The sequence below is a fragment of the Papio anubis genome, chromosome X (genome assembly GCF_008728515.1).
Source record: "Papio anubis isolate 15944 chromosome X, Panubis1.0, whole genome shotgun sequence".
Taxonomy (NCBI): domain Eukaryota; kingdom Metazoa; phylum Chordata; class Mammalia; order Primates; family Cercopithecidae; genus Papio; species Papio anubis.
The window spans coordinates 12,935,863-12,949,228 of record NC_044996.1 but is presented as its reverse complement, the minus strand read 5'-3'; the positions used below and the strand labels follow the sequence as shown (position 1 = coordinate 12,949,228).

General features: G+C 50.4%; 1 protein-coding gene across 1 annotated transcript; it reads left to right on the top strand.

The window, feature by feature from the left end:
• The first annotated feature begins 846 nt into the window (after positions 1-846).
• On the top strand, positions 847-3,078 carry LOC101025388 (melanoma-associated antigen C3). Its single transcript, XM_017954421.3, is given in 3 exon segments — positions 847-2,288; positions 2,291-2,922; positions 2,925-3,078. Coding segments are annotated over 3 exon segments (1,008 nt in total). The 5' UTR covers positions 847-1,954; the 3' UTR covers positions 2,967-3,078.
• The last annotated feature ends 10,288 nt before the right edge of the window (positions 3,079-13,366 follow it).

The window sequence follows — 13,366 nt, the reverse complement described above, 5'->3', positions numbered from 1 at the left end:
GGGGTGGGAGGAAGTTGGAAGGTGGGTAGGAAAAGGTGGGAGGGAGTGGGAAGGTGGGCAGGAAGGAGTTGGAGTGGTGGGAATGTGGGCAATAAAAGGTGAAAGGGGGTGGAAGGTGAACAGGAAAGGGTGGGAAGGGGCGGGGAAGTGGGCATTATGGGGAGAGAGGGGTCAGGGAGGAGGGCGGGAAGGGGTGGGAGGAGACAGGGAGAAGGGCAGAAAGGGGTGGAAGGGGGCAGGGAGGAGGGTGGTAAGGAGTGGGAGGGGGCAGGGAGAAGAGGGAGAAGCAGAGGAAGTGGTGAAAGAGGAATGGGAGGAGGGTGGGAAAGTGTAGGATGGGACAGGGAGGAGGGGAGGAAGTGGTGAAAGAGGACTGGGAGGTGGCAGGAAGGGGTTGGAGGGGGTAGGGAGATCAGCACAAAGGGGTGGGAGGGGCGCTGAGGAGGACAGGAAGAAGTGGAGTGTGGGGAAGTGGTCAGGAAAAGGTGGAAGGAGGTGGAGAGGTGAGGGGTGGTTTTTCCATAGAGAGGAGGCCCCGCCCCATGCTGCCCCTCCTGTCAACCCTGGTCAACCTTGGCAGGGTTCTCGCATGTGCTTTCCCGACTTGCACTGTGGGAGTCTGAAGGACCTGAGGCTTTTTGTGAGGAGTCTGGACTCAGGTCAGCAGAGGGAAGTCAGACCTGGCCAATCCTCAAGGTAAGGGGCCTAAGGGAGAACTGAGGGACCTCTCACCAAGGAGAGAAGCAGCCCCGGTCCGCCCTGCCCTGCCGTAGGACTTACAGGCCGCTGACAGGAAGATGGCCACTGGGGGCTGACCGTGGCATCCCCACAACAGAAGAAGGGAGGAGGTGCCGGCCCTCTAGGGAATAAATAGGAAGACTTTGAGGAGGACTGGGGGAACCCCCATCTCAGAGGACAGATTCCCACAGATTCCCACCCTGCTCCTCGAGAATCAGCCCTGGTAGAGCTCCCTGCCAGCTCAGGCTGAGCGGCCACCGGAGTCTCTCGGCTGGTACTTATTTGCCTCCCTGCTGGGTGAGGGGTGTAGGGGAGGAGGAGGCCTTGGTCTGGGGGTCCCATGGCAAGTCATCAGGGAGAGCTGCCTCCAGTTGGCAGAGGGAAGATTCCCACGCCCTGCTGGGGATAAGAGAGGGAACTGAGGGGTCACATGTGCATCAGAACAGATGTGAGGCCACCCCCACTGCCCCCGTGGTAGAGTGCTGGGAGGCGGCTGCCACCTCACCACCTCCCACTGCTCTCAAGGATGTGGAGTTTGCTCTGAAGTTTTGGCTCAGGCCAGAAGAGTGGTAGGGACATGGCCCTGTCTGAGAAAAGGTGAGGATGCTCATTAAATTCTGATGGGACCATGCAGTCCAGAACTGTGGGGCTCTGGGTGTCTGGCCAGCCCCAGCTGTCAGCCCTGGGAGGCCCAAGGCTCTGCTTGCACTCTTTAGCCTGAGAGGCTCCCTCACTTCCTCTTGCAGGTGCTCCAGGAACCAGCAGTTGAAGACCTGGGTCTGAGGCACACTTCCTAAAACCAGCACCGCAGAGGAGGCCCAGACAGTGCCAGGAGTCAAAGTGAGTGCACACCCTGACTGTGTACCAAGGGCCCTACCCCCGCAAACAGGGGAGACCCCACAGCACCGGGCCCTACCCACCTACTGTCAGTCCCGGAGCCTGTGGTTCTGCCTGGCATCTGTATCCCGAGGTGCTTTCTCCCATCCTCCTACAGATTCTGAGGGAATAAACCTCTTAGGAAGACAGGAGACCTGTCAGGCCCTAGAGCACCACTTTAAGAGAAGAAGAGCTGTAAGTCGGCCTTTGTCAGAGCCATCATAGATGAGTTTCTCAGCTGAAGCCACTCGCACTGTCACTGTCTTCCTCAGGCCTGTGGGATCCTGTCATCCCCATCCCTGCTCACACGTTTACCTGCTGCTCCTGAACAACAGGTCTCATGCCTCTCTTTCCAAACCTTCCAGGCCTCAGCTTTGAGGCAGACTTCCCGAACCCCAGTGTGATAGAGGACTTGGTAGATGCACAGGATTCCATAGATGAGGAAGAGGAGGATGCCTCCTCCACTTCCCCTTCCTCTTTCCACTTTTCATTCCCCTCCTCCTCTTCCTCTTCCTCATCCTCACCCTCTACTCTGATTCTGGGTGCTCCAGAAGATGAGGATATGCCTGCTGCTGGGATGCCACCTCTTCCCCAGAGTCCTCCTGAGATTCCTCCCCAGGGTCCTCCCAAGATCTCTCCCCAGGGTCCTCCACAGAGTCCTCCCCAGAGTCCTCTAAACTCCTCCTCACCCGATTGGATGAGGAGTCCAGCAGTGAAGAAGAGGAGGATACAGCTACCTGGCAGGCCTTGCCAGAAAGTGAATCCTTGCCCAGGTATGCCCTGGATGAAAAGGTGGCTGAGTTGGTGCAGTTTCTTCTTCTCAGATATCAAACAAAAGAGCCTGTCCCAAAGGCAGAGATGCTGACGACTGTCATCAAGAAGTATAACGACTATTTTCCTATGATCTTCGGGAAAGCCCATGAGCTCATAGAGCTAATTTTTGGCATTGCCCTGACTGAGATGGACCCCGACAACCACTCCTATTTCTTTGAAGACCCATTAGGCCTCACCTATGAGGGAAGCCTGATGGATGACCAGGGCATGCCCCAGAACTGTCTCCTGATTCTTATTCTCAGTATGATCTCCATAAAGGGCAGCTGTGTCCCTGAGGAGGTCCTCTGCGAAGTGTTGAGTGCAATAGGGGTGTGTGCTGGGAGGGAGCACTTTATATATGGGAACCCCAGAAAGCTGCTCATTATAGATTGGGTGCAGAGAAAGTGCCTGGAGCACCGGGAGGGGCCCAACAACGCTCCTCCACGTTATGAATTCTTGTGGGGTCCAAGAGCCCATTCAGAGGCCAGCAAGAGAAAAGTCCTAGAGTTTTTAGCCAAGGTATCCAGTATCATCCCTAGTTCATTTCCATCCTGGTACATGGATGCTTTGAAAGATGTGGAAGACAGAGCCCAGGCCATAATTGACACCACAGATGATGCTACTGCCACGGCCAGTGCAAGCCCCAGTGTCACGTCCACCAACTTCTGTCGTGAGTGATGTCTGAAGCAGATTTCCCTTCTGTGTTTGAAGAGGGCAGACGAGGTTCTAGGCAGTGGGGGTCCAGAGTGGAGGTGGAGGGACCACAGTGTTTTTTGTGTTTCTGTTTCATATGAGTGACTTAAGAGTTTAACATTTTTTTGTGTAGGGGGGTATATTTTACAAATGCTTCTCCTTCCAATTGGTTTAATTCACTTCAGAATGTTAGTTTATGAATATTATTCACACTTGTATTGCTGTTTGTCTGATTTAAGGGAGAGTTTGATATTTCATAAGAAACAAAGGGAAAATCTGTCTTATTTTGTGAACTGAAACAATATAATGTGGTGTTCGGATAAGAATTTTCTTTAAAATTTGAAATAACTCTGCAGTTAAATTGTGGAACAGAATAAAGTACGGTTGATATTTGCATATCCTTATCATGTTACTCTGTTGTTCCTCCAAATTAAGGATATATACCTGGCTTTGCTTGGCTTATTCAAGAAAGTAGCAGAAATTAAATCTTAATAAATAAAAGCCTCAGTGACTATTTGCTAAACATTCTTTGAGCAGTTGCTTGTGGAGCATGCTCTTAGTCGTGAGGATACTATAAAAACCAAGACTTATCTCCACCCATAAAATGTTAGAGTCTAGGTTCAGAAGCCGTATCAGGAGCGTGGTAAGATACTCTATAGAATCATAAAAACTAGTTTAAAAACGAGTGGGGAGGTGAAACTGCAGATAGAGCCTTCAAGTAAAAAGGCCCAGAGCTATGACAGTTTTGCCCTTCGGGAAACTTCTGGTGCTTCTGTGGGAGCTGATTGTTATGAAGCTGGGTGGTGGCAGGGCCCAGACTCTCAGAAGGTGATAGAAAAACCTGGAATGGAAAACTGCTCTGAGTAGCTCCTTCTGGTGGAGGATGAGGCAGAGAGGAGTCTCCACATGGGGAATTAATAGAAGGTGTCTTGCAGCTCTTTAACTGGTGAGCTTGAACACAGTGCAAGAACTAGGTGATTGATAACCATCATCTGCAAGGGTTTCCTGAGACATAGGGTGATAATCCCTTGAAGTGTTGCTCAGAAGCCTCTAGGCTGGCACTTAATTGCCTGGCTTGAGAAAACCAGAGCCTACTCCATTGAAAGACATGTAATTAGGTTATTTCAGTTGTAATGTGGGCAACTGTAAGCAAGGGCTAGATTTTTACTGGAGGATAAATAAAAATAGTGGTTTGGAAGGATGAGCAATGGGGAAGGTATAAAGGAGTTGGTGTTTGACTCAAATTCTAGCATCTTTGAGTTGCATTCCAGCTGAAGATGCCTTGCCTTTTCCAAATTATACAATATACCCTTTCAGAAAAAAAATGTACTGAGTTTTATTTATGAAGCCAAAGTTTTGGTTAAGCTGGTAGTAGTCCATGACACATTCGCCTACATATTCTCAGATGTTTAGGATAACAAAACTAAGAGCTGAACATTTCACAAAAGACAGTAACCTTTGGTGTGGTAATCATTGATAACAACTGCCATTTATGAAAATTCCAATAGGTGCCAGGCACTGTGGCAGGTGTGTTATTCACATTACATACATTCCAGCAATTTTACAAGACAGGGCTTATCAAACTCATTTTGCAAATGAAGAACCTGAGGCTCATAATGCTTGATAAATTCCCAAGACCACATAGCTAGAATGTGACAAGGTTGTGACATGAGCCCTGGTCTGAATTCATTTAGGACCACACTGTCCACACTCCTCCCAGCCTGAGGAAGGCCTTTGCCTGTTAAATCACTTCTTTTCACACTTCTTAATGTCTGTCAGGTGAAATAAAGATGAACCGTGTGGCTAAGGTATTAAGTTAGGCAGCAAGATGGAAGGTCAAATGGGAATAAAATACACTTCGGGGAACATTATTGGCTTTCTTTACCTAAAGTCCTCTTGTTCTAAGCACTAGGTTTCTTGAGAGCTGAATGTCCAGGTGCTGACAGATTTGTCCATCCCCAGCAATTTTTCCCATTACAGCCCCCTGCCCCTCCTTTTGATCTCCCCTGTGTGCTCTCTTGCGCAACTCTGGAACCCGGCCTCCTGACTAACTTCTCATTACGGTCTCACTTTCTGAAGTGTGAGGACTGAGGAGTCACATGTGCACCAGAATAGATATGAGACTAGCCCCTATTTCTCCTGGTGTAGAGTGCCTGGAGGTGGCTGCTTAACTCTCAGCGCAAGAGCCTAGAAGCACCTGGCCTTCCCCTGAGATAGACCATTCCTACTCCCTGCAGAAGATCCCTGACTCATCCATCCCTCTTCCTGGTTCCTCTGTGATAATGGCCTTTCGATGTGACTATTCACTTTGGATAGTGACATTTCCATACCTAGGCTGGGCATCTTCAACACACGATCAACGTATTACCAAATAGGCTGCAGAGTAAAATCTGACTTGCCACATAATATATGGGTTTGTGGGATGTAATCCTAAGGTCAGATATAGCTTATTTGAAATCTTCCTAATATTTGATACTTGTAGTATGATTTTAATGAGATGCATTATTTGAAACAGGGCACTGGACACAAACAGAGATGAATAAGCTTTTGTAGATGATCACATACCAATCTGTCCTTCATAAACTTTGTGGATGAGGAAAGGCTAAGACATCACATTGTAAATGATCTATAAGAAGGCAAATTTCCAAAAAAAGCAAAACAATAACAAAATCTTGAAGACTGTCTAGGAGTTGACAAGGGTACTTTGGGGGACATGCCAGCTCTGATGAGAAATAAGCAATAGTTAAACATCCTTCCACTGTGTCTTGTGTGTGTACCTGCTCCACAGGAAAATCCTGGCTTGCAGGGAACCACAGGCACGTGTATAGCTGTTCAGGAATGTTCCGTCCTATGCAGGGTAGCAGAGGCTCAAAGGGTAGATTATTTACCATACACCAAAACTATGAGAGAATTCTCAGCCTGGAGAAATTATATAGGTTATTAAAAGGACAGTGCCGGCCGGGCGCGGTGGCTCAAGCCTGTAATCCCAGCACTTTGGGAGGCCGAGACGGGCAGATCGAGGTCAGGAATCGAGACGTCCTGGCTATCTACGGTGAAACCCGTCTCTACTAAAAATACAAAGTGGCAGGGCGTGGTGGTGGGCACCTGTGGTCCCAGCTACTGGGGAGGCTGAGAGGCAGGAGAATGCGTGAACCCGAGGCCCGGAGCTTGCAGTGAGCTGAGATCCGGCCACTGCACTCCAGCCTGGGCAACAGAGCGAGACTCTGTCTCAAAAAAAAAAAAAAAAAAAAAAAGACAGTGCCAAGTGCTATTGAGGGAATAAGGTTGACCCTCCCTGCCAAGACTTACAGAATTGTTTTAAAACTGGATGTAATCCTGTATTTGAAACCACCAGTCACCTCATAGGTGCAAGAAAGAGTTGGAAGATTTCAAGGCTATGCAGACATTCCCAGAAACAATTCCAAGCTATGAAGAGACTTCCTGTCATCAAGTATAATAGTTGCTTTTCATTGAGCACCATAATAACATATGGGAGAGACGACAAGCACCCGTCTCCATCTTGTCTAGCTCACCTTCCTGGCTGGTTCATTTGTAGTTAGACAGAAGCCAGTGCATCACTCCCATGCTTTCGTTTCTGTTCAGCGCTTAACATCTGTTGTGACATGGAGCTACAAGGTGAAAGCAGCTTGGATTCCTGGCTGAGGTGAAAGCCAGGACCCGCTGTCGGTTAGTTTATTATACCATCACACAGTACCACAGACTGGGTGACTTAGACAATACCCATGTATTTTCTCACATTTCTGGAAGGTAAATATCTGAGATCAAGATGTTAACCGGTTTGATTTCTTCCCCGGCCTCTCTGTGGCTTGCTCATGGCCACTTTCTCACTGAATTCTTACATGATTTTTCCTCGGTCTGTGTGTCTGTATCATAATCTGCACTTCTTATGAGGACACCTGTCATATTAAATATGAACCTGACCTTAAGACCTCATTTTACCTTAATTACCTCTTCAAAGTTTCTATCTTCAAATACAGTCACATTCTGGGATACTGGGTTTGAAGACTTGGATATATGAATTTTGGGGGAGAGTCACAATTCAGCCCATAACACCCTGCCAACTAAAATCAGAATTTCTGTACAAAAAAGTAAACTTGTGTTAAGTCATGTAAAAATCAAGGCTTTTTTGTTGTTTTCCATGAGCTTACTGTTACTTTACCTGCCTCCTAGACTGCTCATCATCCTTTTCTTAGGCTTATTTCAATACTTTCCTTACAAATAAATACTGCATATATTTTTATTGCAAATATTTTAAAAGGAGATAGAAACCACAATTCTCCCCTTTGGAAAGTTCCTCCAAAATTCAGCCCCCTATTCAGTAGTTTCCACAATTAACCATGTGGTGTTTACATTTAAAAGCTGATTTAGAATTTTGAGAAACACGTGATTTTTAAAATAAAATTTATGCATATACGAGCTTATGTCTGTGTTTATAACTACACATGGGTAACAATATACATATAGGTCTGCCAATTCCCTTTCCACTATTACAGATTCAATTGCATCCCCACTAAAATCTTATGTTGAAATTAACATGTGGCATTATTTGGAGACGGGATTATCTCAGAGGCAAGTAAGTTAACACGTGGTTATTAAAAAAGAGCTGGTACTATTCCTATGCAAACATCCTTTCTTTATTAACAAACATACTTAATTCACATGTATTTCCTTGTCTTGAAAATCTATTTTCTGTCCCAGGATCCCCTGAGGATACTCCATTGCATTTTTTCATCATGTCTCTTTCAATGCCCTTTGGCTGTGCCAGTTCACTGAGACTTCACTTGATTTTGAAAAAAAGTGCCATTCTTATCATATCGTACCGAAGGCACATACTACCAACACAATTTGTCGTTGATGATGTTAATTTAATCACCATGAGCGTAGTGTTTACAGTTTTTCTTCGGTGATCACATTAATTTGTTCCTGGTCATCCAGCATCTTGGAAGGATAGAAAGATCAGGAGCAGCCGGTAATACAGATGGTGGGCCTCTGAAACCACAGAAGACTTCTTACAAAGAGAGGATCTGAGAAACCGCTCCCCGTTGTCATCCCGGGAGGCCAGGAGCAAAAGGTGACCCACAGGTATTGTCCCACATTCGACATCTTAAGGGTAGAAAGAGGAGAAAGGCTGTGCTCTGGTGATCTCAGTTCAGATCATGCCAAAGAACAGATCATGACAGGGGGCCTTCCTGGCATCCCCATTCGATACAGAAGGGCGGACTGGTGAGCTGCCTCTGGGACACAGGAGGACCCCCAAAAACCAACCCATTTCCCACTCCTCCTGGAGGCCTTGGGCAGGAGCCATTGAGGGGAGAGGCTGGGGTGCTCCAGTCCTCTTGGGGTTTCACCAAATAGAACCCGATCTGAAAAACAGTCTTCTGAAGGAAGAGAGAGGAGGGAGTGGAGGCCATGCCAGAATAATCAGATGAGAAAAGGCGGAAGTCCTTGCGCGCCATTTCAGGGGCAGGGCAGCAGGCGCTACCTGGGGCCTGGGAAGCCATACCCCTTGTGGAGGGGTGTGATTCGACCTCTGCACCTTGCAGGTCTCAGGGATGGGAGGAGGCTTGACCGGGAGGTGAAGACACAGATGCACAGAGGCGGGGAGCCCGGGCCATTACAAGGATCAGGCAGCCTCTCAGGAGGGCAGGAAGGGGAACATCCAACATTTGGTAGTGCCCCTGTCCTGTCTAATGCTGCTGCCAGCTCTGGAGGGCCATCAGAGTCCCCAAGATTTACAACTTTTCTGACTTCCACTGGGAGTCAGCTAGAGATCACACCCTGCTCTAGAGAGGGGGCAGCAGTTAAGCAGAGGGGAGCTACCAGGGCTGGTCATGTATGAAGAAGAGAACTCTGTCGAAGGACGACCTCCCAACCATGAGGAGGAGGCATGAGCTGCACCTGCCCACTCACTGTGTTAGCCCACCCCTGGAAAAAGGTGGGGTGTGGTGTCAGGACTGGGGGAGGTGGGAGGGAAGAGTCCCAGCAAGGCTTAGGGAGTGAGCAGGAAGGCAGGGAGCACATCCCTGGTGGGAAGGAGGGATGGAAAAGGAGGCTGACAAGTGGGGGTGGGGTTGCTCCTCTGGAGGCCTTACCTTAGCCCTGGTGGCGTCGATCCTGATCATCCCGGCAGGATTCGGATGTCCTTTCGGCGTCCATCTTGAGGAGCTGAAGAACCTGAGGTATTTGTGGCAGGCTCGTCTCAGGTCAGCAGAGGAAGGTATGGCTATCCAGTCTTCAAGGTGAGGGGCCCGAGGGAGGAGAGACAAGGGACCCCCACTACAGAGAGAAGCCATGGCTTGCTGTACCCACTGCCATAGCACTTGCTGGATTCCACGGAAAGGAAGATGTGCCTTGAGGGCTAGGGGCCAGGTCTTGTCCACACACGTCAGAGGAAGGAGAATGCCCGGCCGATTAGAATAAATAGGAGAAAGACACTGGTCCAGGGGGCCCCACCTCAGGAGGGCCCTCCCATGAATTCCTGCTCCTCAAATCAGCCCTCCTGGAAGCTCTCCCGAGGTGAGGCTCGGGTGAGCATCTACCTCGTTGCTGGGTGGGGGTGCTGGGGGCAGGGGAAGGGGAGACACTTGTTCTGGGGAGTCCCCTGGCAGAATCAGCACGTGAGCTGCCTGTGAGCCGGCAGAAGGAACTCCAGACCTGCTGGGGACAAGGAAGTGAGACTGAGGGGTCACATGTGCATCAGACGTGAGGCCACCGGATCCACACGTGGTAGAGTGCTGGGGAGGGTGGCTGCTGCGTCATTTTGTCCCCTGCTCTCAGCAGCTGTGGAGTTCCGGCCCTGAGGTTTGCCTCCAGGCCAGCAGGGGGCACAGCCTGTCTGAGAACATGTGACAATGCTAACTGAATGCTCTGAGGAGGGACCGCAGGGCCTCAGAACTGTATGGAATCTGGGGTCTGGCCAGCCCAGCTGACGTCATATGGAGGTCTCCCTCACTTCACAGGTGCTCCAAGACCAGGAGTTGAACCTGTGAGGTTATATACATCCTAAAAGCACCACAGCAGAGGGAGGCCCAGGCTGCCTGAGTCAGGTGAGTGCTGGCGACTCTGTGCCAGGCTACCCCCTGACAAGTGACCTGGCACCCAGCCCGTAGCAGCCTGTGTTCTGGTACTTTTCAGACTCTTCTGCCAGCTGTACACAGTGCTCTCCCCATCCTCTACAGGTTCCCAGGGAGACAAACCCCTAGAAAGACAGGCGACCTGTGAGGGGCCTAGGCACACCATAAGAAGAGAAAGAGCTGTAAGCCGACTGTCAGAGCCATCATGGGTGAGTTTCTCAGCTGAGGCCACACTGGCACTGTGCCTCCCTCCCTCAGGCCTGTGGGATCCTATCATACCCATTAGGTGCTCCGTTTACTCTGCTCTGAACAATATTCATGGTGCCTCTCTCTCTCCCAAACACTTCATGCCCCAGCTTTCCTTAGGCCCAGGAAGAAGCCAAATTTCATACTGGAGTTGGTAGATCCAGGATCCCCACTTGAGGACAGGAGAAGCCTCCTGCATTTCTCAACCTCTCACTTTTATTCCCCTCCTCCTCCTCCTCTTCTTCCTTCTCTGTCCTCATCCTCTTCTCTGATTCTAAGTTCTCAGGACAAGCAGATGCCTCACTGCTGGGAATCACGGAGGTCTTCTGCAGAGTTCCATGAGAAGTCGTCGAGTAGTCCTGAAGGGAGGACTCCCGTCCTCTCTCAGATTCCTGAGAGTCCTCACAAAGGCGGCGACTCCCAGTCTCCTCTCAGAATCTGAAGTCCTCTCCTGAGGGGAGGACTCCTGTCTCCTCTCTCCAGATTTCTCAAATTTTCCTGAGGGTGAGACATCCAGTCTCCTCTCTATCAGAATCCTCTGACTCCTTTTCTCCTCACTTTATTGAGTCTATTCCAGAGTTCCCCTGTGAGTACTCAAGGGTGGCTTTTGGGAACTTAACACAGTCTCCTCTCCAGATTCCTGGCAGGCTACACACTACTTCCTTCCCTCCACTTTGCTGAGTCTTTTCAAGTTCCCTGAGTTCTCAAGAAATGCTTTTGAGGTTTGTCCAGTCTCCTCTCCAGAATCCTCAGAGTCCTCGATGGAGACAGCTCAGTCTCCTCTCCCTTGAGTCTCAGAGTCCTCCTGATGGGGAGACTCCTGTCTCTACTCCTCTTTCCTCTTGGTCACTCACTCAGGAGACTTGATCAGAGTCACCTTGTGTCTGCTCCTCCTCTCCTTCACTGAGTCTTCCCAAGTTTTTCACAGAGAGAAGTCCTCAGTCTCCTGAGAACCACCGTCTCCTCTCTCTATAGTCCTCAGAGCCTTCACAGAGGCAGTCTCTCAGTCTCTCTCAGAGAGCCTCAGAGTCACTCCTGAGGAGAATTCCTGTCTCTCTCTACATTCTCAGAGTCCTCCACAGAGTGAGAGACTCCTGTCTTCTCTCAGTTTCTCATGTCCTCCTGTAGAGAGAGGCCTCCCTGTCTCTCCTATCTCCAGGTGTCCCCGTACTACTGACAGAAGAAAGTCCCAGTCTCCTCTCCGAACTCCTCAGAAATCCTCCTGAGTAGGAGAGTCTCCTTGTCTCCTCTCGCTTTCTCACAGTCACTCTCCTCCAGGAGAGAGACTTCCCAGTCTTCTCTCCAGAGGCCTGTAGCATCTACTCTCTCCTCTACTTCTTGAGTGGGTTTTTGAGAGTTTCCTCACAGAGTGCTCCAGAGTGCTCCTGGGGAGGCCTGCCCAGTCTCCTCTGCATAGCTCACTCTGGGGCCTCAGAGGGGCGACCCTGATCTCTCAGAGTCCTCCAGGAATTCATGCAGGGGAGAGGATTCCCTGTCTCCTCTCTACATTCCCTCAGGTCACTCCTGGGGGAGGGCTCCTGTCTCCAGTTTCCTCATAGTCCTCCTGTGAGGGAGGCCTCCCTGTCTCCTCTCCAGATTCCTCCGTATCCCTGCTGGCCCAGGAAGGGATCCCACAGTCTCCTCTCAGACTCCTCCAGGGTGTCCTGGTGCTTGGGGCGTCAGTCTCCCTCTTAGATTCTCACGGAAGCTCCTCCATCTCCTCCACTTTGTGGAGTCTGTTCACAGTTCCCTGGGAGTGATCAAAGAGTCCTTTTGAAGGGTTTCCCCAGTCCTCCTCTCCAGATTCCTGTAGGCTCCTCCTTCCCTCCACTTTACTGGAGTCTTTTCCAGAGTCCCTAGGGTTCTCTCCAAAGTGCTTTTGAGGGGTTTTCCCCGATCTCCTCTCCAAGTTCACCTCCAGAGGCCCTGCTGGGGGTGGCAGCCTCCCAGTCTCTTTCCATAGTCCTCAGAGTCCTCACCAGGGGGGAGGGGCCAGCCCTGTCATCTCCAGATTCCTCAGAGTCCTCCTGGAGTCAGAGGACTCTCTGTCTCCCTCTCACACTCATCACTTGTCCTCCTGATGGGGAGGACTTGATCTCCTTTCCGGATTCCTGCTGCAGGTGGGAGGGACTGGCTGTCTCCTCCTCCACTTTCCTCATGAGTCCTCCTCCAGGGGAGGGACTTTCCGATCCTCTCTTCAGATTCCTCAGAGCCCTTCCTGGTGGGAGGACTCCTGTCTCCTCATTTTCCTCATAGTCCTCCTCAGGGGACTTCCCGATCTTCTCTCCCAGAGTCCTGCCAAAGGCATCTGCTCGTCCCTCCCATGCTGGAGTCTTTAGGTTTTCCCTGAGTCCTCAGAGGCCCTCCTGAGGCCTGCTCAGTCTCTCTCTACTGGAGTCCTCCAGAGGCCAGCCACCCAGGGGCCGGACTCCCAGTCTCCTGTCAGAGACCTCAGGAGTCCTCCTGAGGAGAGGGGTTTCCATCTCCCTCCTCTACACATTCCTCAGAGTCCTGGGGAGGACTCTGTCTTCTCTCAGTTTCCTCCTTGAGTCCTCCTGTAGAGGGAGGCCTCCCTGTATCTCCTCTCCAGATTCCTCCGTATTTCTCCTGGCCAGGGGAGGATCCCACCCCGTCCTCCTCCAGACTCCTCAGAGTCCTCACCAGTGGGAGGTCCTGGCATCCTGCTCCCTCTAAACATAAATTCTCCTAGGAGGACCGATCTTCTCCAGAGTCTTGTCTGCTCCTCACCTCCCACTACTGCTGGAGTCTTTGGGATTTCCTAGGACCTCAGGGGGACCCCCTAGAGGGCCTGCTCAGTCTCACTCCAAAGAGCCTCTCAGGTCTTTTCCTCCTGCACTTTGGCCGGAGTCTTCTGCAGGAGTTCCCGCCCAGGCAATTGCATGGCA